This window comes from Ochotona curzoniae, unplaced genomic scaffold (assembly GCF_017591425.1).
Source record: "Ochotona curzoniae isolate NIBS_2020 unplaced genomic scaffold, NIBS_Ocur_1.0 patch433, whole genome shotgun sequence".
In the NCBI taxonomy this organism is placed as follows: Eukaryota; Metazoa; Chordata; class Mammalia; order Lagomorpha; family Ochotonidae; genus Ochotona; species Ochotona curzoniae.
Window position 1 is genome coordinate 1,454,973 of NW_024467010.1, and position 27,550 is coordinate 1,482,522.

Consider the following 27,550-nt stretch of genomic DNA (forward strand, 5'->3'; position numbering starts at 1 on the left):
CTTATAATTTTGCTTTTTCATGTTCTTGACTGTCCTGTATGAAATAGCTTCAGGTCTCACTTTGTCATTCTTTAGCAGTTAAGTCCTAGCATGTTACATCTTCCGGGCTGTCTGTTTTCGTGTAGGTACAGGCTGAGCAGCACTTACCTGAAATGTTTGGGTGGAGAAGTGATTCAGATTTCAGATCAATTCTGGATTTTGGGACATCTGCATGTGCATTAATGAGCTCTCCTGTGGACAGGTTAGCTCCAATCTGACCACAGAATCTCTTCCTGCTTTGTATTTACCTTATACACACAGTCTGATGCTGATTTTATACAGCTTTAGTAATTTAGCACACAAGACAAAGTTGGCATACACCAAACCAATAGATTCGCAAAGTTATGGGTTTGGGAACACTTGGAATTTCCACATTAAGGCTGCTCAATCTGCAGTGTGCTGTTAGAGCTGTGTCTTTCACATATTTCTCTGGGGCATTTGACTTTGGGGATGCTATGTGTGTTGAAAGCTCTTTGGGGTCATTGTGACAATCCTGTCATCTAGGAGATGACAGTGCAAATGCACAAATGGCTGAGCCCTAAATGACACAGGGATCAAGGTCAAGGGTGCCAGGCCCGCAGTGCCAGTCACATACCTGTCCGGGCACAGAGAGACATAGAGCAGGAGCAGTGGTCCAGCACCGACGACGGTGGCCAGGGAGGACCTCATCCAGGAGCTGAGCTGGCAGAAGTTACAGTAGTGCACCACAGCGACCAGCACAGCTGAGCCTGTAACCACTGGGAACTGAAAGGAGAGCAGGTGTTATGGTGGGCTCTTCTCGCCGTCTCCATGTCCTGCCTGAGATACCCTGGCATTGCAGTTCTATTTTGTACCAAAATATGGCTGATGCCACCAAATCACTTATCTCTGCATAACTTTGACCTGCCAAAAGGCACAGAGTGAGTCTTTAAACTCATGACCCAGGCCTTTAGCAGCTAAGTCACCAAGACTTTCCTCCAGGTGTGTGCTGCTGTGTGAAGGCAGGGTGAGGCCACCCCAGGCGCTACTGCCAGTGATCACTTCCTCTCACAGAGCTGCTCCACGGGCCCACTGAAGCTTGCTGTGGTATGATAGTAGCCCATCTCCAAAGCTTGCACCGGAAACATGATCTACAACAGCACTAGCTTGCCTACTCCCCATGGTGTTTAAGTCAGAAGCCCCTTTTCTGACTCTTGGCAGGAGACCCAGCCTGGGTCCTTCACTGGTGTCAGTTCTGAAGACTGACCCATGGTCTTCTATCATCTGGAAAGGCGGGACAGATTCTTCTTAGGAAAACACAGATGCTCCTTGGCTGATGGAGAAAGTATACCAAGAGCCAGTGCACAGCACCACCTTAGCCTCACCTAGCTCAAATGTGCCCTGAACTCTCACACCACCTTATACAAGCTTGTTTATAGCAAGGGGCTGAATATCTCATGCCACCTCCTGCATAATGTACTGAAAGCAACAAGCAGAATAGCTCTACACACTTCCACAGAAGGGAACCAACACCGGTCAGCTCTGTCCATGACAGAAGTGGGAAGGGGTGAAGCCAGGAAGGAGCTGCACCTGCTGGGGGTTTTACTGGCACAGCCAGTTACAGTGCTTGGGCACCTGTACAGGCTGTACCAAGTCATCCTTAAAAAGTGAGGTCAAGGCAGTAACAGGCTGTCTGTCTCTTAGAGGGCACAGCCTGTATTTAAATTGCTATCACAAATAATCAGGCTTATTAAGGAGAAGAAACCCATATGCACACACACACTTCCCAGAGAATAAGGCCACCAAGCATTACTTACATGTATGTTTGTCTCAAATTCAGAGGTGACATGGGAGTAGACGGCGAGGGCAGGCAGGGATACCAGCACGGCTCCCACGCAATGGCGAGGCAGCCAGCCTGCAATGCGTTCCAGCAGGCGCTTCGTGCAGGCCATGACGTCCTCTAAGAAAAACACCATCCTGGAACGGGGGGTGGGGAGGGCGGTGTCAGCAGCACGTGGGCCTGGCTGGGACACCTCCCAGGACAGCCAGGGCAGGCTCTAAGTCAGGAATGGCCTCAGTGCTATAGCCACAGCCACAGGGATGTGGGCAGCAGGCAGAGGAAACTGGCCTTGCTTTGCTTGTCACACCTCACATTCTGGTAAAAGTTGCTTGTCAAAAGCTACTCTGGCTTCACTGGCTCTGACCAATGGAGCATGCCAGAAGACTCACACCAATAGGTCCCAACTGTCACCTGTTTCCACCTGCCTCTCTCTGGGGCAAGAAGACTTGACTAAAGTGGTTCTGGAGGCTTTCTGTAGGTTTGGAAGAGGAAAAAGGGGGTGGTTTCTTCCACAGAGGGGGTGTTACTGCCATCCAGTGGGCAACAGTTTGGGGCTGTTAACATACACTCAACTTGCAGGAATACAACTAAGCCCTGTGCAAAGATCAGCTCTGCCTTGGGACATTGTCCAGAATCTTTCAGCATCTTGGAAAGTCATGGCACAGACTGAACCCAATTCATGGTACTTTGTGCCACCAAACTCACACACTCGTGTGGTCCATTTCCATCTGTCACGTCCACAGACATGATATGCATGAGGCAAAACAGCTTTGTTACCATCTTCCCAGGGCACTATACAAGAGGAAGCACTGTGTTTTTCATTTAAATGACTTTTTGACTTTTCTCCTTTCTGTTGCTGTCTTCTTTTGCAATTAGGAGTCTGGGCAGCCACATCTTTGGGGAGAATACTGACAGACTCTAGGAAGAGGGGGACCCAAGCAGGAGGACCCAAAACTCCTGGTGAGGAGGAGGTCTGGACTGAGTGAAGGACCCTCTGGGCTAGAGCTGAGCCAAAAGTGGGAGGCAAAAAAGGGTGCTGGGGGTGTCCTGGAACGGAGACCCCTACATCTACTAGGGAGATCTGTCTCTCTCTCAAGCCTGATGCTGGTGAGGGCCCTTCTCTTCATTTCGGCTCCTGCCGGCTCCTGCAGGCAATTACTGGTGGGCTTTGCTAGGCTGGGGGCATATCCTGCTGGTGTGACAGGTCTGGATGTGGTCAGCATGGTACCAGGCCGCAGGTAATGCAGCATGGTTAGGAAAGGTGAGAAGCCATGAGCTTCCCCAGGGGGCAGCTTCCCCGACAGCTACTTGGGGTCTAGCTGGATCATCTATCTCTTTAAAAATGGGCTGTTAATATGCTTTTAAATTAAGCTATACCAGTTCCTTATTCTAGGTTAGGGGTAAGGAATATCTGGCCTATAGCCTGTTAAGGCTAGTGAAGGCAGCTAGCCAGGGACTGGCTGTGCCAAGGCAACTGCAGGTGGGGTTTGAAATTCAATATATCTAGAGCCCTAGTTACTAGGCTGACAATTTTGTGTGGCTCACCAAGGATGTTATAAATATCCAAATGACTCTTAGCAGACAAAAGGTTCCCCACTCCTATTCTCGATCTTTGGTTCTTTTCATAGATATGACCTGCAAATACTCCCATTTTGTGAGTCTTCTTTCTTTTTTTCTTTCTTTTCTTCCTTCCTTCCTTTTTAAAATTATTTACTGGACACAGTGAGAGTGAGCACTCCCTTCTACTGCTTCATGTCCCAGATGACACTGCCGGCTGTGACCTAGGAAGTCAATTTGGTCTTTCACGTGGATGCTAACTCGGGCCTCGCCACTGACACCCAGGTTGCACATTAGCAGCAAGCTGCAGTCAAGCACGGTGCTGGAACTTAACCTCAGACATTCTGCTCAGGGGCATGGGCACCCAAACGTGTGTGTCAACAGCAGGCCAAACACCCAACCTTTTAACTTTTTTGAGCGTATTGTTTGCAGCATAAAGTTTTAAACCTTGATGAAATTCCACCTAGAGTTGTTCTTTTGCTTCTGATGCTATTGCCTTGAACCATGCTTGTGAAGACTCAGGCCGACATTTCCCTCCACAGGATGCACAGTGTGGCACTTGCTGGCCCTCATGCTTATCCTCTTTCCCCTCCTGACTCCCTTTCCCATTTCCTGTCTTCCCACCTTCCCCTTTCAGATCTTTGATGTGGGAGCTCCAGGAAACACTGGCAGTGTCAGGGTTGCAGTGGGCACTGGCCTTTTCTATACATGTGTTCCCACTTTTGGCAAAAGCCAGTGGGGTTAAACCGCACAGTGTGGCCAAGGAGGGGGAGGGACAGTCAGCTGACTCTGAAGACTGGCGTGTGCGCTGCAGTCAGAATGTCCCACCCTTAGCTGTACAGCCAGAAGGGGGAGCTAGAGGCTAAGTGCTGGAGCTGAATCCAGCAGCAGGCACCTTACCTGACGGACACCACGAGTGACAGCACCTCCAGCAGCAGGGCTGCCCCAAAGACCGCCAGGGCAGCTGGCGGAGGAGGCATGGCTGCTGCCCCATACTTTAAGAAGCACGTGGCGGAGAGGACCAGGAACACTGTTGTAGACAGAAACACATCCAGGAGGGAGCTGAAGGTGGGACTGGCAAATGTCTTCACAGGGGAATTCTTTATCACCTGTTGAGAGCAGAAGACACAGAATGAAGACTAATGGATGGCCACAGAGTATGGCTCCCTGAGTGTGTGGTCTGTTCCTGACCAGGGCTCAGGTAGACGTGTTCCATTTCATGGTGAGGAAACTAAAGCACAGAGAAGTTAAGAAACATGTCCGGGGACACACAGCAGTCAAATGTAAACCATTCTGTGTCTCAGCAGAACGAGGAGTTACTGACGGGCGGGTTAACAGCTGCATCTATAAAGGCTGTGGCCGGGAATGGCCGCTGACTGCTGGGCTCCAGGCTGAGGCAGCATGACAGCTGTCTTCACAGCGGACGATGGCGAAGGCTAACACACACATCCCACACGAGCATACGTATGCATTCCCTCAGCCTGCTCTGGTCTGGCTCTGTGCTGGGTGCTGGGACAGACAGAAACTGTGTCTCTGGGAAGCTGACAGCCTGCTGTGGGAAGGGAAAGGAGTACAAACGACAAAGAGGCAAGTATGTAGTGTGAGGTGACTGAAGGACTGTGAGTCCTACAGAGAGAGGCAGAGCCCTCTCTCCTCCGAGCTCCTGTGTCCTTTTCAAGGGACAGAAGGCAGGCCAACAGCAGGTGGACAGTCTCATTTAGAAAGCCACAGCAGATGTGGCTAGGCCTTCCAGGCTGGGGGACACCAGCTGCAGAAGAAAAGGTCTAGGATGTGAAGATAAATCAGCATTTGCCCTCATGCTCTTCTCATTTGCTGGTGACCTGGCCCATGAGCGCAACATGTTTTCTTGGCACAGCTATGAGGGAACACGCACCTCTTCCTGATAGCTGCTTCTGTAGGATCGCTCCAGCTCCTGATCCAGGAAGTTCAGGCTGAACTGATTGATGGGCGGTTTAAAAAAATAATCCTTCATCAGGCTAAAAGACACAAAAATGCAATCCATCAACAGTCAGCCAATCACTGTGCTCCTTTCTACCAGAAGATGACAATTAGCTACCAAAGCACTCAACAAACACAGCACATGTACTTCATCTGAGGGTCACTATGTTACAGCTACTGTGCAACGGCCCCTTTACAAACCTCAGGCCTCCAACCCTACCCAAGAGTGACCATTCATCTTTTTTTTAAAAAAAGATTCATTTATTTTTATTACAAAGTCAGATATACAGAGAGGAGAAGAGAAAGAGAGGAAGATCTTCCGTCCAATGATTCACTCCCCAAGTGAGCGCAATGGTTGATGCTGTGCCAATCCGAAACCAGGAGCTAGGAACTTCCTCCAGGTCTCCCAGACGGGTGCAGGTCCCAAGACTTTGGGGCATCTTCTACTCCTTTCCCAGGCCACAAGCAGGGAGCTGGATGGGAAGTGGAGCCGCCAGGATTAGAACCGGCACCCATCTGGCATCCCAGCATGTTCAAGGCAAGGACTTTAGCCACTAGGCCACCACGCTAGGCCCAAACCATTCATCTTGACTAAACACACATCACTAGAACCCTGACACCCATAATTAGAAGAGGAGGAAGGCAGTATTTATTTTATTTTGTTCTGAGAAATGATCTTTTCTGAAAAAGCTGTGGATCCCTGCACTGAGCGAGCTTATACTGACTTCAGATGAGAACACAAATCAGAACTGCTGTCCTGTCATTCAGAGGACTGACAGTAATTACTACCGCAAAAGCAAACAGGTTGTTATCACAGAATTGTGTTTACAGTTGGGGTAATTTTGGTGCTATTGTCGCATATGCAGATTGTATGTGAGACCTGAGAAATGAAGAGGCTCGAGTGCTTTAATGGCACAGCAACCAAGCCAGCTTTATGTGACTTTCTCGTTCTTTGATAAATTGCCAGAAAATAGTAGTATTCTTTTTTGTACTGCAGAAAATTACCATAAATTCAAGGGGAGAGTGTTGACGTGATTTCAGGTGGCAAATACAGCCATGAGGAACTGTCTGTCTTACAGCAGCTATCACAGTGCAACCAGATAAGCTGTGTAAAGTGCCTTGCTTCAGCATGGTGCACAGCAGGGCTCACCCTGCAAGCATGCCTTCCTGTCCCAGCTGCAAAGCAGACACTCTCTTCAGGGGCAATGTACTTATGAAGAGTAACTTGCTTTATCCCAGACTATCTCCTGATGTCAGCCATCTCACTTCTTGGATAGAGGAAAGAACAACCAAGAGGCTGCGAGGAGGATGTGCAATGGCTACACGCCAGCATTCAAGCACAGAGCCAACCCTACAGTGAGCTGTTCTGCCCCTTCTAACAGTGTTGGGAGGTCTGCCTCTGGGACTAGAAGAGAGTTCCTTTATGTATCCATGCAGATGGATACATAAACCGTGGACAACAACCAAAGTGGGCAGAACACAGAGTCTCACATGGAAGAAGCTGAATTCCCCATTTTTACCTTTGTTTGAAGCATGTGCCTCAGGATTTAGTCAAGAGAATGTGGAGGGTGGCTAAAGCAGATTAACAAGCCACAGTTTTACCTACTTAAAAAGATAGAAAATGGGATTTGGGGTGATAACAGGTAGAAAATGAGATTATATAGCCCAAAGGGAAAAGAATCTTGTTCTTCAGATAAACCCTATTCAGGTCTCTGGCTGCGCCCATGTGTGTATGCACTTGGTGGCCACCAAGCACCAGTGAGGGTCAGAATGGCCTCTGCCATCTCCAGGAAGAAAACCTCCGGAGTTGAGATTCAGAGAGCTAACTACCAAGCCAGACAAGCAAAACTGATACTCCTCAAGGAGAATAAAACAAGATCCAGAGGTTTTAAGCAGCGTACACGTCTTCAACACAATCCAAAAATGACTAGGCACACCAACATGTCGGACACACGACCACACTCAGCAGAGGGGCAGTCCACAGAGACTAGCGCAACATCTCCAAGGGGAGAGTTTGTTGCAGATGAAGACATAACACATGTCACTACTACAGCGGAAGTAATCAGAATGGGGTGACACACCAGAGCAGTTTCACTATTTCTTCATTTGGAAGGAAATGATATAACAGTAACTCTCAGAGGACTTCCACAATTCCTGGATGTGTATTCCCACAACAATCACTAAAAGAAAAATGATGCCGAGAGGCCAAACTATCAAAGCACATTAAAACACAGCTAAAAGGTAAATGCCGATAGAATGGATAAAAAAAGCAAGAGAAACACATGGACAGGCAGAAAGAAAGAAGAAAACAGGATGCTGTATGCAAACAGTAAGCTAATGTGGCTCAGGATCAGAACAGACAGGTTTTGAGGCAAAGAGAATGACCCAGGATGAAGAGGGACACTGTGAGATGAAAAAAGAATTCATCAACAACATGTAACACTTATAAACGTGTGTTCATGTTTTAAAAAGAGTGAAAATGCTTGACACAAAAATTGTCAGGACTAAAAAGAGACATACACTCTTCCACAATCAGACATAGCTGGATATTTTAATACTTATATCTCAGCAACTGATAGAAAAATAGAAAAAACAAATAACAGACAGATGATCTGAACAGTAATACTCCCAACGAGCTGGACTTTATTGATCCTTGTGAATCACAACATTCTACAAATGCAGAATGAATATTCTACTCTTATGCCTGTTCACCAAAACCAACCACACTGAGGCCACAAAACAAGTCCCACTTAATGGATCAGGACTGAAATCCCACAGAAAATGTTCTTGGATGACACTAACCTTTTATGCAACATTAGTAGCTAGAGTACCTAAACAATAGGATTTCTGGAGCCAGAGCAGGGAATGCAAAAACTCAGCCTGGAACTGTCCTGACACAACAGGGAAGTGTGGGAAAATTGCAGGAGCCGGCCTGAAGGAGGCTCCCTTTAGCCAGACTGGGGACCAGGACAGTAACCAAAAAAAACGGTATTGACAGTGATGCCCGATAGACCATGAGACAATGTAGGAGTTCAGGTTGGACAAGGACGGGCAGGTAAAGCAGGGATGGGGAGGGTCCTTCCTTAAGGTGGGAGGCCAAGAACCAAGTGATGACTGTGCAAGAGATGCAGCTGGAATATCACAATTCTGAAACATCATAGTAAAGACTTTATCAGTGGGAATAATCATCAATGGGAATGAACTCCAGGGAAACTTGATGAAGAATGGGACTCTTACAAGGTTGCTCATTAGTCCCAGGGAGAGAGCAGCTAACTACAGTTCCTCATGGAAGGAACTGGAAAGACCCTGCTGATGTACCAAGGTGAGCATCACCTACGAGGAATCAGCAATGTGCCTCTGACACAAGATCCTCCAAAGGCGCCAGGATCACTCAGGTGGCATCTGGCCGGGGGGCGGGGGGGCAGGACCTCCATGACTCAGGAGGAAACAGTACACTAAACCAACATCAGGAATATTCTACCCAAGGACTGGGACATCGGCATCATGGAGACCAAGCACATCTGAGGAAGAACAATCAAACAATGGAACACATGATCCTAAGCTAGGGAAAACGCTTTCCAGGACACGTTGGATCAGCTGACAAAACTGGAATAGAAACTGCAAATTAGATAAGCTATCAGATCAGCGTGAAATTTCCTGAATTTGAGAGACTCAAAACGTTCACAAAAATTCATAGTATGAAAAATCTCATATACTGGATTTCAAATGCTTTTATACGGACATTAATTTGTATTTTAGGTCCATTATTTCATGAACTTTTTGAAGTACTTCTGTATAACTATATCACATAATATTCCTGTTTTAGTATAAAGGGTAAATACCATGACTTTGCACCTTTTTCTCAAATGGTTCAGAAAAATTCAGAAATAGATGTCACAGGGAGAGAGAAAGAGAGGGAGAGAGGAGGAGAGTGATAAAATAGACTATTCACGTGCGTAAAACTGGTCATCTGGGCAGAGGATATCAAGAAATTTCTCCCTACAATTTGGGCAACTATTCTAAGGCTCAAATGAATGCAAAATAGAATAAAGTAATATGTTAATGATGGGAGAGTGTTTCACCTGCACACCTCTGCCATCACTACAGACGACCCTGGGCTTACCTGTCTTCTTTGATAACGTCCACAAAGTGGGCATCGGTCTTCTCCCGGATGTTCTTGAATCTTAGTGGAAGCAGAGCTGATTGATCCAAGCTTACCCCTGCCCACCTTCCCTTTTCCTGCAGGATCTCACACAAGGAAGTCTGACTGTTGGTCAGCTTCTCCTGCTGGGGAGGGCTCAGAAGTCCATTCTGAGTTTTGGGGTTAGGTCCTCCAGAAGCCTGCCTCGAGACGAAGAGGAAGCAAACACAGGGAAGTAAGGTGGAGGCACAGGATGTGAGCTTTCCCCACCTTGACCTCTGACCCTGCTGGAGCCCCCTGAGCTGCTGCTGGACACTCTGACTTATGTCAGAGGGGCCCACACCCGCAAGGTCCCTTTCATCTGAATGCTCCATCAGGCAGCCAGGAAGGTGGGACATGGGAGGAGCCAGTAAGCGAGACAGAGTGGAGAACTGAAGCTCTGGGAGTTTGTTTATCCCAGGACCAGGGGTTGTGCAAGGATGAGTTCAGGGAAAACAAGCCCAGAGCTATTGGTGTGTGGCTTAGGCAATGGTGGAGGAAGACAGGGGCTGATATTCTGGATGTTGAGAGGGGTATGAGAGACAAGGATTGACCTGCTCACACAGGTCCTATGGCAGATGACAGGGCGGAGGATGACAGAGATGTAGGCCTCCCTGGGAAAGGCAGCCTTCGTGAGACGGGCTCCCAGATGTGGGTTTCATCCCATCTTCCCCTCTGCCCAGACTGGTCCCAACGCCTAGTGCCCCAGCAGCCTCCTAGCTGCTCACCCTCTGGCTGGCCTCCGCTGTTGTTTCCCATTTGGAAAAAGCCCTTCACCCCCATGGCATGCTCATTTTCAATCACATGCTGAATTCAGCTTCTAGCACAAAAATCAGTCCTTAACCACTCTCATGCACAGGTTTTATAACTCTCACCACCCACGTAGGGAGTCCCACCCAGTCAGCAGGTCCTCTTTCTACTCTGTGTGGGTGGGTTCCAAGGTCCCACCCTGTTCTTTATCAGGCTGTTCTTGGCCCAGAGGACCAGAAGGTGTGGCACAGTGTTACCTAACAGGAGTTACTCTCAGAACTAAGAAGTTGACAAGAGAGGAATGTCACCTTAGGTGGATGCGCCAGGAGAGGAAGTGACAGGAACAACAGCCATGAGCCTGTTACCTTGGTGCTGTTCTTATGCTCATCTTGACAGCCATTCTGGACAGCGCCACCTTCTGCACCAGCTTCCGATTTGGGAGCAAAGGTGATTCCACATGAAGGACAGGTCTACGAAAAAAACAAAGGTTGTAGAAACACACCCAGAAGCCAGGACCGCCCCTGTGGTCATTGCAGGTTTTCTGTCCCGTAGGAGGCTTACCACACCACTAAGGAAGAAGTTTCAAACAAATGAGTTGAAATCCACAAAAGCCTGTACAAGGAGGCACACAGCACTGCTACACACAATGGCTAACATATGGGATCTTAAGTGTTAGTTGAATGATGAATGGAGAAACCAACTGATTTTGCAGCACAATGAACTAGTACTAAGCCATGAGAAAGAACGAAGCATGACCACGCCACGGTGCGGATGAACCCTGACATTGCTGCGCTAAGGGGAAAAGGCCATGCCATGTGTGAACCCATCCAGGAGACACGTCCAGAAAAGGCAAATCCCAGGAGGCGGCAACGGGTTAAGGGTTGTCAGGTAAGAAGGAGATATGGGCTTGGGTCTGAAAGGTTGTATCCTTCCATCTTCCCTGCTCCCTTCGAACTCCATGTTGAAATCCGAATCCTCAGGTTGGTGGGTGATGACTTGCAGAGGCAAGGCCTGTGGGAGGTGCTCAGGCTATGAAGACAATCCTCATCCCGGGGCCTGGTGTCCTCGTGACAGACACCCTGGGGACCTCCCCTGTCCCCTGCTCCTGGGAGAAAGCACCAGACGTGAACCAGGAGACAGTTCCTCACTTGACCTTGGCCTTTCCAGTCTCCTACGCCATCAGAAGCAAGTTTCTGTTGTTTACAAGCCCTGATATCTTGACTAAGATAAGGTTTTGTTTGGGGGTGATGAGGACCCTTTAAAAATTTACTGTAGTGAGGGTTGGACAACCTTGCAAATATACCAGGAACCTTAAAGGTCCGATTTTATACTATGTGAATCAGACCTCAGTGGGGCATACTAAATAAGCAAACTAGCCCCTAACCCAAGAACACTGAGTTCTCTACTGGCAGAGGTGTTCCCATAAGGGGTCCAAACGCGCATGCACAGACCCAGGGATTCTTCAAAGTTTACAGGAATTAGCCGTCCTCGAAAAGGGAAGGCCACACTTAGCTGTGACAGGTGCAAAGAGCAGGGCCTTGTTTCTCATCAGCCAGGTTCAACCCTGGGCCCAGTTATCTACTGGAGTGGAGATCCCATTCGAATGGCTAGCCCTTGATTCCCTCCTCTGCAAATCGAGAGTGAAAATACTTCCTCTTGAAGAAACACTTTCAGGGCTTGTGTTGTAGTGTATCAGGCTAAATCTGTACCTGTGATGCTGGCATCCCATCTGAGCTCCAGTTTAAGAGTCAGGTGTTAACCCTTGCACTCTGGCTCCCTGCTAATACGCCTGGGAAATCGGTGGAGGATGGTCTGAGCACCTGGAGGAAGTTTCGGAATCTGGGTTTCCTGGCCCAGCCCTGGCTATTGTGGTCATTGTGGGAAAAAACCAATGGAGGGAAGATTCTCTCTCTCTCCTCTCTCTCTCTTTCTCTAACTCTGCCTTACAATTCTTTCTTTTTTTTCTTAAAAAAGACATACTTTGAGGATTACAGAAATAAACAGTAAATAGCTCATGCAGCTTCTGGAACACACTATATCCTTAATAACTCTGCTGTTATTAATGTGACTTAGTAACCTAGGAATTGCTGCGAAGAACGGAATAATAGTTTCCAGTGAAGAAGACCAAATGCAGCAGGAGGGAATTGTTTTAGGACTCAAAAACAATTTCCAGGCTGTAAGAATGATTAAACACCTGGATAGGGCCCAGCGCAGTAGCCTAGTGGCTAAGGTTCTTGCCTTGCATGTGCTGAAATCCTATTTGGGTGCTGGTTTGTGTCCTGGTGGCCCTGATTCCCATCCAGCTCCCTGCCTGTGGCCTGGGAAAGCAGTCAAGCATGGCCCAAAGCCTTGGGACCCTGTACACCCATGAGAGACCTGGAAGATGCTCCTGGCTTCTGACTTTGGATCAGTGTAGCTATCGCCATTGTAGCCACTTGGGGAGTGAAATCAGCAGACAGCAGATCTTTTTCTCTGACTCTCCTCCTCTCATTTATCTGACTTTCCAAATAGATATTAAAAAAAAAAAAAAAACCAAAGATTTAAAAAAAATTTTTTTTTTTAAAAAAAGACCTGGATAAATTGTAGGAGGACAGCATTGTTTCAGAGGTTGACACTACGGGCAGGGATCTGACCCAGGCCTTATCTCAAGTCTGACAGTGAGACTAGGTTATATTAAGCCAAAGGACAAAGATTCTAAAGGATGATGTAGACTGCAACTCCAACACAAAGCACCTGCCAAGTTTAAACATTCATATCCATCGGAAAAATGAAGCAACTAGATCTAATGTGCTTAGTTTTGTTTAAGAGCTGACATGAGTAACAGGGGCAAACTGTTCTACTTGTCAACAATACACAAAGGAATGATCTATACACCCCTGTCAGCACTGACTGTGTTAAATGGTAAAAGATTTCACCATCTTCTCATATGAACACACACACACACACACACACACACACACACACACACACACACACACACACGGAAGGACCTGGAAGCCCCCAGTGGAGAAGTGAAGTAAATGTGCCCAGGGACACTTGAGCAAGACCCCACAGGAGCTTGCCTGCAAGGTGGGAGTCACTCAGCTGTGGGCAGTGGCTGGCACTGGCTCCTGCAGGGAACCAACTGGTAGACAGGGCAGAGAGGTGGGAGGCTTGACGTCATGGCTTGTGACTCTAAACCATTAGGACTATTAAAAAAAAAAAAAGTAGCCAGAGATGTCTGGAGCTGCTTTGGCGCTAAGGGCTCTGGAATTAAACTGTCATGGACTGAATAGTGGCTCTATGACACAACAGGTTCTCTCTGAGCCTGTTTCTGGCTTTGTAAAGTGGGGCTGTGTCTCTCCCACAGAATCATTCTAAGGGCAAAATGAGGACATACAGGGCAACCATGTCAGAGGGATTTAAGCCAGCTTCATTCTACGCAGCAACCACTAGGCTCATGGAGGACTGACTTCCTTCCACACAGGGGGAGAACTGACTAGTTTTATCAGTAATTTAATGTCCTTCATCACAAGCAGGCCTGCTTGGCCTATAGGCAACTTTAGGCATCAATTTGTTTCAGGAACTTTTCTCTTCCCAGGTAATTTCAGAAGTCACCTGCCCTTTAGGTGCTCATAGTGGCTCAAGTGGCTGTGTAGCATTGGTCCATGCATTGAAGAGCCACAGTTATGGGTACCAGAGAACAAACAGAAGACAGTAGGGGACTCTACTCTCCCCACGAGGGCTTCCCTCCCATAGACTGTGGCCTCATGAGCTATGTTGCACACTAAGCAGCCCACCTCAGGGAGCAGCCTTGGCAGGCTCCACAGATAAAATCACTGCCATGATGATGGTAGCTACACCGGTTCTGAACCATCCATGTGCCAGGGACAAATCAACAACAGCAGTAGGTCCTCAGCCATGTAGTGTCTGTGATCCAGTCAACCCTCACAGCAACATCTGAGGCAGAAATAGTCACCCTGATGTGGTACAGCCTTCCTTGGTGGTGAGGACTGGGCTCGGGGCTCCTGGCCCTAATCACCACAGAGCTAAGGCTCTGGCCTCCTTTCTTGGCTCAAGGAAGATTGTGGTGCTTCGATCTCCTAAGCCTCTTCCTCCCAAGTGACCCAACTAGCTGTTCACTTGGTTCTTTTAAGTGGCACCTCCGGCACCACAGGAAGTTGCCAAGGGCCCCCCTGAAAGAAATACTCCACGGCTCTGGAGGGTGTTGGCTGTTGCTTGGGTAACCCGATTCCTCGGAGAATGCACTCTGTCTTTTCCCACCTCATCTGCCTCCTCTACAGGTCACAGTTCTAACAGGTCTCTAACACACTGGGCATATTTGCATTTGTTTGTAGTACATTTCAGTACAGGCACCCTATGTTCATGATACACAGCTATCCAACACTCTCTTCAGGGATGTTTCTCAACCCAAGATAAATCAACTCTAAGCCAACAGCTGTTCCTTTTCAGGGCTGTGAAAAGGGAGAGCAGGGAGGCCTCTTTCCCCAGGAACAAGAAGGTAATAACCTTGGAGGAGTTGACCAGTTATGGTCAGCTCAGCTGCACATAACTGGTGAGCAGGACACTTCGTTACTGGGAGAACTATCCTTTGTTCCCAAACTCAGAGTTGCATCAACCATGGCTGACAGACATGATCATGACTTGGTTACATAATATCACTGCAAGCTCTTCGTGTGTATCCATTTATTCAGTCCTCATATGCACCCTTGAAGCAGGAAGCTCCTTTTACATATGTGGAAACTGAGGCAGAGTTACGCGGATGTAACTCGGCAGAGAGGAACACACTCATGGCATCTCCATGCTTGCTGAGTGGACTAACGTTGTGCTGTGGTAACAGGGCCCTGCTGCTTGAGCACACGGATGAGGCACAGACACAAGGACTTTAAAAAGACAGTTTTTGCTAATATGGTCTTAGAGGAAAAGAGAAGCAGTAATTTCCATAGAAAGGCATCCCAGAAGCTGTGAGGACAGGAAACCACAGGCTGCAAATACCAGAGGCACAACAACATACAAATAAAACCCTGCAAAACTCAGACACCAGATCTCAAAGCCAAAGGACCCTGAACCTCTCATTCAGCCCCCTAGCCCTCAGTGCTTGCCGGGCTTAGTCACTGAGGCTGGTCACGATCAGCAGTCAGAGCAGATGAGACTGCGCTGTTCAGCAGACTGCATAATAACGAGACTCTTGCTATGTTGTGGAAACATTCCATCCGAAAACTAAAATTAGGAAAAACTTAGTTTTCCGTAGTGTGGAAGGTTTGTCCATGTGAACACTTCATTTACCTGATGACACCAGCTAAATGAGGCTGGGTATAGCTTCTCATTCAACTCATGCATAGATGTGAACAGACAGACATTTTACACTTCGGGAAAGACAGTTTGTCTTTGCATACCTTCACCATACATAGCTGCAGCTCGGTTATCCACACTAAGCCATGAACACTGGCACAGCACTATTAAGCAAACAGCAGAGAACATGCAGATGCCTCAAGCTTCCATTTGACGACCCTCCTCTGCTTCCAATTCCCATCCAGGAACCCACAGTGCACTTGGCTTCCATGCCTGCTTGGTTTCCTCTGGCCTGGGGCCATTCCTCAGTCTCCTCTTTCACAATCCTCACGCTTCTGAGCTATTTCTACAATGTCCTTGTCCCCTTGCCACACTGCATCAGGGGTATGTGGTCTCCACACACCTTATAAATGGTGATGCTTATCTGGACCACGAGAAGGTGCCCTGCTGGGCCAGTCCATTATATATTCACCATTCTTTCGTTAACGACTAATGCACTCTTAGGAGGGAGATGCTCCATGGATACACAAGCGTCCTGCCTCTCTTCAGATTTCCACCCACTGATTTTAGAATTCCCAGGTGCCTCATGCTGCAGCGATGATATTGTGGGGTCCTCACTCCTCTTGTGTCTCCTACCTTGGCTCGTTCCAAAGGGATGATCTGTCAATCTATATCTATCTCACTGACAGGACCACAAACACAATAACATCATAAGAAAGACTCCAAAAAAGTTCTATTTTTTAAAAAACTTACTTTGGGGCCGGTAGTGTGGCATACCAGGTAAGGCTGCTGCTGCTGCCCGTGATGTTGGCACCCACAGAGTCCCAGCTGCTCCATTTCAAATTGAGCTCCCTGCTAATATGCCTAGGAAAGCAGCAAAGGATGGCCCACATCCTTGGGCCTCTGCACCCATGTGGGGGATGTGGAGAACGCTCTGGCTCCTGGCTTTGGACGGGCCCAGCTCGTCACTGTAGCTACTTGGGGAGTGAACAGAGGATGCAATAGCTCCCTCTCTCTCCATCTTTTCCTCTCTCTCTCTGTAAATATGAATTTCAAACAAACAAATAATTCTAAAAAAGCCACTCTACATTTATGTTGCAGGGTTGACCGTCACACTATTTACTTATTTTTATTGGAAAGGCAGATTCACAGAGAGAAGGAGAGACAGAGATACATCTTCTGTTCACTAGTTCACCCCCCAAATGACCACAATGGCCAGAACTGAGCCAATATGAAGCCAGGAGCCAGGATCTTTTCCCAGGTCTCCCACGTGGGTGCAGGGTCCCAAGGCTTTGGGCCGTCCTTGCCTGCTTTCTCAGACCACAAGCAGGGAGCTGGATGGGAAGTAGAGCAGCTGGACATGAATGCGTGCCCATATAGGATCTCAATGCACACAAGGTGAGGGTTTTAGCCATTAGGCTACTCTGCCAGGACCTATACTACTCATTTTTCCAACAGCTTTCTCAAGATACACTTTTCAAACCACACCATTCACTAACATAAAAAACCTAGTAGTTTTCGTATATTCACAGGGTCCTGCAGCTACCACAGCTATTACTTAAGATAATCCTCTACAATAAATTATTACAGTTTCCAAAATGCATACACTATATGTGAATGCATATGCACAAATGTTTATGTGAACTTATTTTCTTTCCAGTTTCCACAATGAACTATAAGACCATCTACTCCCTTGAACTTGGCTGGCTGGCCTACTCACAATGATTTTACATACGGATAACAAGGAGGTAAAAGGAGCGATAATTTATTTTCTGTCATTAAAATAAGTCATGATGACTGTCACAAAAGAATGGTCCTGGGGTAGTGGCCTCACAGGGGAGATAAAAACCTGTGAAAAAAGGACAGCTTAGTCCGGAATTGTCCCCAGATGGGTAAATGCACATTGTTAGCTTAATTACTGACTGTAAAAGTGTAAAAACAGCACACATGCAGCTCCAAGGTTCTCAGTAACAGATTAAAGAGATCTCACAAAGACTAGCCAACAGGTGTACTGGCCATGAAGTTCTTCAGAGACAACTAAGATACTTTCACAGCTTTGACGGTCCAGCAGTGAGAACTATCGGGATTAAAGGCCATTCACTCCCTGGTTCTTATTTACTTCATTCTCCATGAATATGTTGAAAAGTTATTTTTATTGGCATATGCAGTATCCATTTATCCATCACAAGTTCTTGTAACAAAATGGGAAGCAGGGACCTGGTGTGGTAACTTAGCGGCTAAAATCCTTGCCTTGCATGCACTGGGATCCCATACAGATGTCGATTTTTGTATCCCGGTTGCTTCACTTCCCTTCCAGTTCCCTGCTTGTGGCCTGGGAAAGCAGCTGAAGATGGCCCAAAGCCTTAGGAACCAGCAGACGGAAGATCTTTCTCTCTGCAAATCTGACTTTCCAATGAAAATAAATCAATCTTTAAAACAAAGAAAAACAAAATGGGAAGCAGACAGCCTACTGTAGAGCTTTGGACATCCCATTAACCAGGCCAAGAAGCCTACTTGCCTGCGCCATATTTGTGATGTGGCTATAGCAGACAGCATCCAACTGCAATAATTGTAAGAATCTCCTCTAATCCCAATGAAGGGTGAGAACTTTCCAAGACAGTCCATTACTTCTTGCCAGCAAAACAAGATGACAGCTGTATCCTGCCCTCCCCACTCCTGCCCTGGATGGTGAGAGGAAAAGACAGAGAAGGACAGGGAGAGAAAGAAAAGAGAGTGAGAGAGAGTGAGAGAGAGTGAGAGAGAGAGAGAGAGAGAGAGAGAGAGATCTTGCATTCATTGGTTCATTCCCCAAATGCCCACAATAGCCAAGGACAGGCTAATGCAACGCGAGGGCCTGAACTCCATGCGGATGGGCAGGAACCCAGGTACTCACAGGCACATTAGCGGAAGCTGCACTGGGACCACAGAGAAGCCAGAACTTGAACCAACAATCTGATATGGGATGCAAGTATCTCTAGTGGCCGCTCAACATGCTGTGCTAAATGTCTGTCAGGAGTTTCAATATTAACATGCAGTTTTTCCATTCATACTGCCTCCCTTGATGTTGACATGGGGCACCCTTGTCCTTAACTGCCTGTGCCAGGTTCCCTTCTAGATCCCTCCTTGCCCATCCCCAATCCCCAAACCAATACAAGGGCCTGCTGACCACAAACACTCACTGTTGGTCTTTGGAAACAAGACTAAAGTGCGGGCAGATTCACTTTGACTGAGGACTTCAGGTTGAAACGCAGGGTCGTTGACAGCACTGTTACTTCCTGGGAGGCTGCTACAGTTCCCCAACTAGGCTGTGCTGGATTACATGGGGATTTCCTGGCTCTGAACTGGGTGGTAACTTAAAGCCATAGAGAACACATGGTTGGGGCAGATAGTCAGGCCTTCTTGGACACTGTCTTGGTTCTTAAGAGTCCTTGCCCAGGCTTCTGAGTTCCATTCCTCCTTGTGTGCTTCTGGAGAGTGGCACCTGCCTGTATGTAATCAAAGGATTAAACACTGAAGCCAAAACAAAGTTCTAATGATCTCCCACGTTCTAGGTATGGTACTGGACACTTGGGAAATAGGTGTTATTTAATACACAGCCTCTGCATTCAAAGAACTCACAGGAAGGCACCTGGGAACTGAGGCCTCATGCTGTGTAGGTGACAGGCCAGGAGCACAGACTTCAGAAGATGGGAAGACAGTGCCTGTAGTTAGAGCAGGAATGGAGATCGGCAGGGAAGCTGAAGAGCATAATGCAGAGAGGGATTGAGGGAGAAATGGAAGCACGAGCAGCACAGACAAAAGAATCAACACCAACAGGACAGGAAATGTCTTCATTTAACAACTTTGCTCTTCCTTAGCACAAGTCTTTTCATTATCCGAGGACTGCCCCGGAAGGTGTTACCGCAGCCCTTGCCCTCCCAGGTATACCTTGGAAGCGAGAATCTGCGCTCAAGGAGGCCTGGCCAGGCTCACACCCAGCACCCCACAGAGGCCTTGCAATGTCTACCTGGATACTCCAGGTATTGATGGGTCCCAGAATGTCTAATCCAGAATGTTCCATCCACTTGACTACAGAGGACTCTCTGCACTTGACAACCATTTCTACCCTGAAAAACTTTGCCTCAGGGAAATGTACTCCAGGGTATACTGCCAGATTCAAGGACTTGGCAAGGCATGGGAGGTGGGAATGACAGAAACCAGTCACCTCTACCCAACAAGGTGGCAGCAGTGACAAGGGAAAGGAGCCCGTTGGCAAAAAGAGCCAACAAGCCCTGGTGAGGGTTTAATGGGGACCAGTTAGAATATCAGAAACAGGAAAAGCTGGCCTAGGGCAGAAAATACCACTGAGCAACAACATACACACCAGGCACTGACAACTGCAGAATAAACCAGCCGAACAAGGAGTAAGCAAGTGACTGGCAGAACAAACATTCACTGTTTGAAAACTCTGACTTGGGAGAAGGCCTCATGGGTCAGATGATAAACTATTCAATTTTTAAAGCAGAACTCAGTTTTCTCCTATGAAAATCTAACATCAGGGTTCCTACGAGTCTCTTCCGATCACCCAGTACTTGTATTTCAGACTCTGATCCCAGAGAAGGCAGGATAATGAGAAGGGCACCCCCAAGGTACAATGCCTGCAGGGGGAACCATGTCTTTCATCTTGATGTTCTTTCTGCCCATTTGTGGAATCCAAATCATTCTAATGTTCAAAGACCGCCTTTATCTCAGATATTCTATTATTCTGCCCGAGCCATGAAAATATACCAGAAGCTATACTTTGTGATCCAACTCATCTTTTTCTCCTGGAGGGAACACAAAATTGTGGTCTTTTTTGAGGGGGAGGGAGAGGGGGAGGAGAAGGGTCTGTATGGGTTGGGATTTTTTTTTAACTTAAAGTCCTTTTGGTAAACATAGTCCATTGTCATTATTAGATTTTCTGAAAATATTCAATGATTATTTAGAAAATCTATATGCACAGCAACAGAATACAGTAAATGTGAAGGACTCTTCAAAAAGATCATAAAATGAAATTAAAAGGTAATGTTATTTTGATGAAAAAATGTCTGAAATCTTTGAGTACTTTTTTCATAATACCCATTTCCATGAACTTTTTAAAGACACATGGTAGCTTTTGTCCATCCAGATCAAAACAAACACATGTGATTGGAACAAGGAATGTTCTTTCAGAGTGAGAGAAAACCTTATTTTTTTAAAGATGTTTTTATTTTTAGTGGAAAGTCAGATATACAGAGAGGAGGAGAGACAGAGAAGATGATTTTCCATCCACTGATTCACTTCCCAAGTGGCTGCAATGGCCAGAGCTGAGCTGATCCAAAAACAGGAGCAAGGTGCCTCTTCCGGGTATTCCAAGCAGATGCAGGGTCCCAAGGTTTTGGGCCGTCCTCTAATGCTTTCCCAGGCCACAAGCAGAGAGCTGGAAGGGAAGAGGGGCTGCTAGGACAAAAACCGGGACCCATATGCAGTCCTGGTGGGTGTAAAGTAAGGACTTTAGCCAACAGGCTACTGCGCCAGGCCCAAGAGAAAACCTTATCTTTCAGACAACTTGGCACAGAACTGCTGTCGCTGGCAGTATGGTTATGTGACAGGGCAAACCTAACAAATGTATTCCATAATGACTGGGAATGCAGGGATGCACAATATGTACAACAAACCACATATTTGGGGCTCTGAGCTCCATTTCTTAAGTGCAGCTCCATCAGAAGCCTGGAGGAAACAATTTCTCCCCAAGAAATGAACCATATTTGGAAAGTCATGTTTTTATTCCTCACCCACGCCAATTTCTTCCTGCCCATGCTCAGTAACAGCCTGTGAGCTGTGAGCTCCTCTTTATGATTGTTGCAGACCAACAGCCCAGTGAGGAGGCCACCTCTGTAGTTTGCAGGCACTGGAGAGAGCTCAGATACAGTGACCAGGATGCATGTGCTGGAAAGAGAGGGTCTCAGGCAATGCCACCCATAGCCCAGGCTATCTGGACCAAAATATCAGCAGAGCCAACTCTGAGAAACCCTGTGTTAGAGCAGCCAAGCACACCATGAAGATGCCTGAGTGCTGCCAGTGAGCCTGAGCACACACCAGGAGGAACTGGATGATAGGAACCCTGCTCTTCAACACGCTCAGAGAAGTTGAATCCTGATGGACTGCCACATCAAAGACAATGGAGCTTAAACACCAACAGCCAGCTTTCCAAAAGGTTAATGAGTGTGGATAGGTGAACATACTGAATAGAAGCCACAAAAACGGGTTTCAGCCCCTAATGTATCATTTGTTTATCTGAGAACACAGTATATGTGCTGCTGAAGCGAGCACTGTCTGAGAACGCAGAACAAGCAAGTTATTGTTGTAACTGCCAGTCTCTCTTTAAAAATGGCAAGAGTGGGCCCTGCACAACAGCCTAATGGCTAAATCCCTGCTTTGCATCTGCTGGGATCCAATATAGGCATCCTCTTGGGTCCCAGCTGCTCCATTTCCCATCCAGCTCCCTGCTTGTGGCTTGGGAGAGCAGTGGAGGACGGCCCAATGCCTTGGGACCCTGCACTCACATGGGAGACCCAGAGGAAGCTCCTGGCTCCTGGCTTCAGATTGGCTCAGCTGTGGCCATTGTGGCCACTTGGGGAGTGGATCTGCAGTCAGAAGATCTTCCTCTCTGTCTCTACTTCTTTGTAAATCTGCCTTTCCAATAAATTTTGTTTTTAATCTTAATAATAATAATAATAAAGAAACAGCAAACTGTAAAATAAGCACAGGGTCCCTTCAGTGGGTTGGGGGTAAATCAAATATGAAAACCAAGGAATAACTTATAAACTAGGATGAATTCTTATGCCCAGAGCCAAGCATATTAATTCCTTGGTAGTTTGTGTTTTGAGAAAGAAACAGTACAGAAATGGGCACTTATAGCTCAAAACCAGAGATCCCAGCACCCATAATGAAAAGCCAGCATGTTCCCAGCAACCTGTAATGGTTCAGTGAGTTACATTGCAAAATTCATCCACACCGACAAAATTTTGAATTATCATATGATACAGATTTTAAGCACAGGATTAAGTATTCAAAAACATGTAGTTTCTGAAATAAAATATAAACCATCTCTTAAATAAGGTTCACGGAGAATCCTCTTCACTGTTGTCTAGCTTTTAGAAACCCCAAAATACAGAAAAGGACAAAACTAGTAACTCTGGTGACAATGAAGACAGGAATGGAGACATTAGTATGTGAAAAAGCAAGGTTATTACAATACAAACTGCTAACTTTACACTAAATTTAAAAACTGCAAAAAGCAAACTGAAGGACATTTAAGTGGTTTGCTAGAGACTTGAAGGTTATTATTGTACATGTTCTACTGCAGAATTAATCAAGTTTGAGAAGTAGAAAAAAAAAAAACTAACCTTAAGGTTATCAAAGGTTTTGACAGTCTGCGCCAAGTCACTGGCACTCCCTGCCGATGCTGCTCCCTGCCCCCTAGGGCCTGAGGACACCTGTGAGTCGTCAAGGGCCTCAAAGCCAGAAAGCAAGGGCTCTGCGCAGCTGCACTGGGGCTCCTTGGCTCTCTGACCCGATATCAGGTATGTCTTCAAACCTACGATGGATAAAAATTACAATCAGCACAGATCGAAACCACCACTGCTCGCAACACAGCTCCAGCCTGTTCTCTATGGAGGACGCGTGCCTGAAAAAATGGAGAGTAAGTGAGAACATGAGTATGCCACAGCTTAGGACCAGCTTCCAGGATCCCCTGAGACAGGTGGCCTCAGGGAGCCCGTTTGCCTGCAAGTCGCACCGGGTACTTACATTACAGTTCTGAGGGCCAGTGTGAAAGGGCCCCATGACCTCCTGGGAAGGTTGGCCCTCAACACTGTGCTTACCACCATCCATAAACATCCACCCCTGACCCTGAAAGCAGTCAGTCCGGGTGTGAGGGCCTGTCCTCGGGGTGGCTCCAGAACCGCAAGAGAAAGGGTGAAGATGGCCTTTCCCCCAAGACAACAACCAATGCAGGCACAGCCCAGTGTGAAGACCTGAGCCAGGCGAGCCCAGAGCATGAGGCGTGCAGCTGACGCTGAGTGCTGGGTGCCCTCAGCAGGACTGCAGTGGCCACCTCTGCAGCTCCTCTGCAGCCAACGCACGCTGGCCCTGGTATTGGGGAGAGCAGATCTCCATTCATTCTTCCTTTATTAAATGCTTCCTGTTTCCACAGACTGTGATGGGAAGACTAGTGTGAACACAGTCTCCGTGGTTCCCAGCTGCATCCACCACCTGAAGGAGGAGGAGTCCTGACAGCCAGCAGGTGTGCCCCAGAAACCACAGGAGATGGCTACCCCACAAAGCCCTAGGCAGGCGTGGCTAATGTGGCAGTGCTCAGAGTGGGGCCTCTGAGGGGGTGAGGCCATGAGGGCCTCTCTGGAGATTCAGCGCCCTTGCGGGCTTGATGAAGAGACCCACTCCTCTGGACTACCTCTGCACCACGGGAGGACACAGTGTTCCTCTCCTTTGGCTGAGGCGGCCCTCAGTAGACAACCGAGCATGTCCGGCACCCTTAGTTTGAACTGCACAGCCTCCAGATCAGTGAGAAAATAATGTCTGTGTTACAATCAGGCAGTCTGTGAATTCTGGCGTGGCAACACAGAAGGAACTGAATGAAGTGCCCTCCAAGTCAGGCTGGACAGCAAACAGATCCAAACGCTGAGGTGGCACTGCCTAGGGGAGCCCATGTAAGGCCCTGCAAAAAGGCACAGTCGAGAGCTACGGGGCACAATGGCTCAATGGCTAAATCCTCACCTTGCAAGCACCAGGATCCCAGTCCCAGCTGCTCTGCTTCCCATCCAGCTCCCTACTTGTGGTCTGGGAAAGCAGTCAAGGACAACCCAAAGCCTTGGGAGCCTACACCAGCGTGGAAGACCTGGAAGAAGCTCCTGGCTCCTGGCTTGGGAGAGGCTCAGCTCCAGCTGTTGCAGTTGATTGGGGAGTAAATCAGTGGATGAAAGATCTTTCTCTTTATCTCTCCTTTTCTTCATAAATTTGATCTGCCTTTCCAATCAAAATAAATGTATTTTTAAAACGGGGGGAGCCTAGCACAATAGCCTAGTGGCTAAAGTACTCGCCTTGCATGTGCTGGGATCTCATATGGATGCTGGTCTAATTTCAATTGCCCCGTTTCCCATCCAGCTCCCTGTTTGTGGCCTGGGAAAGCAGTAGAGAACAGCCCAGGGCCTTGGGACTCTGCAATCATGTGGGAGACCCAGAGGAGGCTCTTGGCTCCTGGCTTCCAATCAGCTCAGATCTGACCATTGCAGCCACTTGGGAAGTGAATCAGTGAACAGAAGATCTTCTTCTCTCTTCCCTCTTCTCTGTGCATCTGACTTTCCAATAAAAATAAATACATTTTTATTTTTTTTAAAGGCACAGCTGAAGGTTGTTGCCGAGCTTAGCATGGCTGCAACAGGCTGTGACAGGCTGTTTGAGGAGACAGCCCGAAGTGAACTGCAGTCCTGCCCGTGCAGCGCTGTGAGTCACTGCCAGACTTCATTCTGAGCTGGGGACAGGGGCAAAAGGAGCAGGGAGCGGGTCCCGGCTGAGGCCAACCAGAGAGTAGGGGGGGGCATGCCAGCCTCAGCAGGTGGCATGAGGGAATTGTGTGCCCCCCCAGCCATGAATCTGACGACAGCAGCTGAGTGTGTTGGTTGGGTTTCTGGCTTTGGAGTTGGGCTTGGGCTCCACATCTTTCTCCTGACTCTGTGACCTTGATGAATGATTTCATCTCTCTCCCCATATCCTCTTCTATCAGGTGAGGGTGAGAGCAGGGCTGATGTGACTCATGGGACGAACACACACGAAGCCTTTCCAAGGGCGCCTGGCACACAGCACACAGCAGCATTAGCTGTTATCACCAGCAAGAGTTTTCAAAAGCTTTAACACTTACGTTAACCACTTAAGAGGCAGAGAAAGCACTCATCTGCTGGTTCAGTTCCCAGATGTGTGTAAACAGCCAGGGTCAAGTCAGGCTAAAGCTGGATGCTGGGAACTCAATCTAGGTCTCAACTACACCTACTGCCTGCTGAGCATTAGCAAGAAGCTGGGATAAAAAATGGGGTTTCCCAGGCAACTCAAAACAGGAGTCCCAAGCAACATCTCAGCTGCTGGGCCAGAGCACCCTCCTCGTCTGGGGATCTGACCGGCTTCTCACCAGGAACATTTTTCATGCTCCTGCTAATGCACAGAAGCATTTGCACAACTGTTAAATCATTAATTGCTCCCAATTGGTCTCTAACTTGAGTTTTTTAGACAGCTATGAAGGACTGTCAGACAGTAGTAACCCATCAGGTCAAACATACCTAGGTGTTCCTAGAGGGCAAAATCAGTTAACAAATTAAATATCATTTTATTTATGCTTCAACATGAAAAGCTGAAGCTATTGTGAAGCCCGATGCCCTAAGTGGAGGGCTAGCAGCATGATCAATCAGCATTATAAAGTTAAGGCAGAGCTTAAGCCGCCCAATTGGAAATAAGCTAAGAGGTGAAGCTGGACTGGGTTACTGAGTTCAAGCCTAGTAAAAGCCTTGAGTCAAGAGAGTTAATAGCAGATAAGGATTTAATGAATAACCACACACATGGACCCTAGGGTCCAAGTTCATTAGAATGGTTCTGTTGGAGCAGAAGGTCAAAATAAGGTGGCTAAATGATTTATTTTATTAAGTACAGTGAAACAGGAAAATAATAAGATTTCTCATATTCTTTCCTGGCAACTGATTTTAAACCTCATGAACAATGATGCCTTTTATAATTTAATCTTTTTAGTATTTATTTATTTTTATTACAAAGTCAGACATACAGAGAGGAGGAGAGACAGAGAGAAAGAAATTCCACTCGATGATTCACCCCCCAAGCGACTGCAATGGCTGGTGCTGCACCAATCTGAATCCAGGAGCCAGGAGCTCCTCCGGGTCTCCCACACGGGTACAGGGTTCCAAGGCCCTGGGCCATTCTCAACTGTTCTCCCAGGCCACAAGCAGAGAGCCAGACGGGAAGTGAGGCCACCGGGATCAGAACTAGCAACCATATGGGATCCCGGCACGTTCAAGGCAAGGACTTTAGCCGCTAGGCCACCACACACAGCCCTATAATTTAATTTTGTAAAGACTGCAGAACGGGGAGGCGTTTCCTAAGTTGTCTCTCTCTGTCTACAGTGGTGTGTTAAGAAGATTAATGTGGCTAACACTTTGTAAGTATTCTTAAGCATATTAACAATTCTTTGAAGACAAAACTGTCTTATACACACTATGGCCAATTTTGATGAACAGAGTATAATCTGAATGACAGTCTGTTTTGGGGAGACAATTCTGACCTCTTCTGTTGGGGTATTTTTTTGGGGGGGGCACGGTTCTTGGTTTGGAGTGAGAGATCTTCAAACATCAAGAATCAAGGACTCATGTCTCATTTCAACAGAAAAAGAGTAACACAAAGCGAATGACTGTTGTAAGAGATGACTTTTAGAGTTTACAAAATGCCTAATTTGGACCCGGCACAGCAGCTTAGTGGCTAAGGTCCTTGCCTTTTATGCACCAGGATCCCATATGGACGCTGGTTCATGTCCCAGTGGCCCTGCTTCCCATCCAGCTCCCTGCTTGTGGCCTGGGAAAGCAACAGGCACTGGCCCAAAGCCTTGGAACACTGCATCTGCGCAGGAGACCTGGAAGAAGCTCCTGACTCCTGGCTTTGGATCAGCTCAACTCCAGCTGTTGCAGGTGCTTGGGGAGTGAGTCAGTGGATGGAAGATCTCTCTGTCTCTCCTCCTCTCTATATATTTGCCTTTCTAATAAAAGAAATAAATCTTAAAAAGAAAAAAAAATTCCTGATCTACCCTCACAGCGAACATATGAAGGGTAATCAGCTTGCACTGATTCATAAACATTCTAAAAATATCCTTTTGGTATGCACTTTGGTTTTCCTTATAGCTAGGT

At 47.4% G+C, this 27,550-nt stretch overlaps 1 protein-coding gene across 1 annotated transcript in view; it reads right to left on the reverse strand.

Moving 5' to 3' along the window:
* The window catches only part of LOC121167840 (adenylate cyclase type 9-like), a 130,055-nt gene that overhangs the window by 5,093 nt on the left and 97,412 nt on the right, over positions 1 to 27,550 (reverse strand). Inside the window, exons 3-9 of the mRNA XM_040997511.1 lie at positions 22,982 to 23,172; positions 10,649 to 10,753; positions 9,477 to 9,694; positions 5,289 to 5,391; positions 4,295 to 4,503; positions 1,815 to 1,974; positions 635 to 783 (exon numbers count right to left, since the gene is read on the reverse strand). Of these exons, the coding sequence (XP_040853445.1) occupies positions 635 to 783; positions 1,815 to 1,974; positions 4,295 to 4,503; positions 5,289 to 5,391; positions 9,477 to 9,694; positions 10,649 to 10,753; positions 22,982 to 23,172 (1,135 nt within the window). The remainder of the gene's footprint in view (positions 1 to 634; positions 784 to 1,814; positions 1,975 to 4,294; positions 4,504 to 5,288; positions 5,392 to 9,476; positions 9,695 to 10,648; positions 10,754 to 22,981; positions 23,173 to 27,550) is intronic.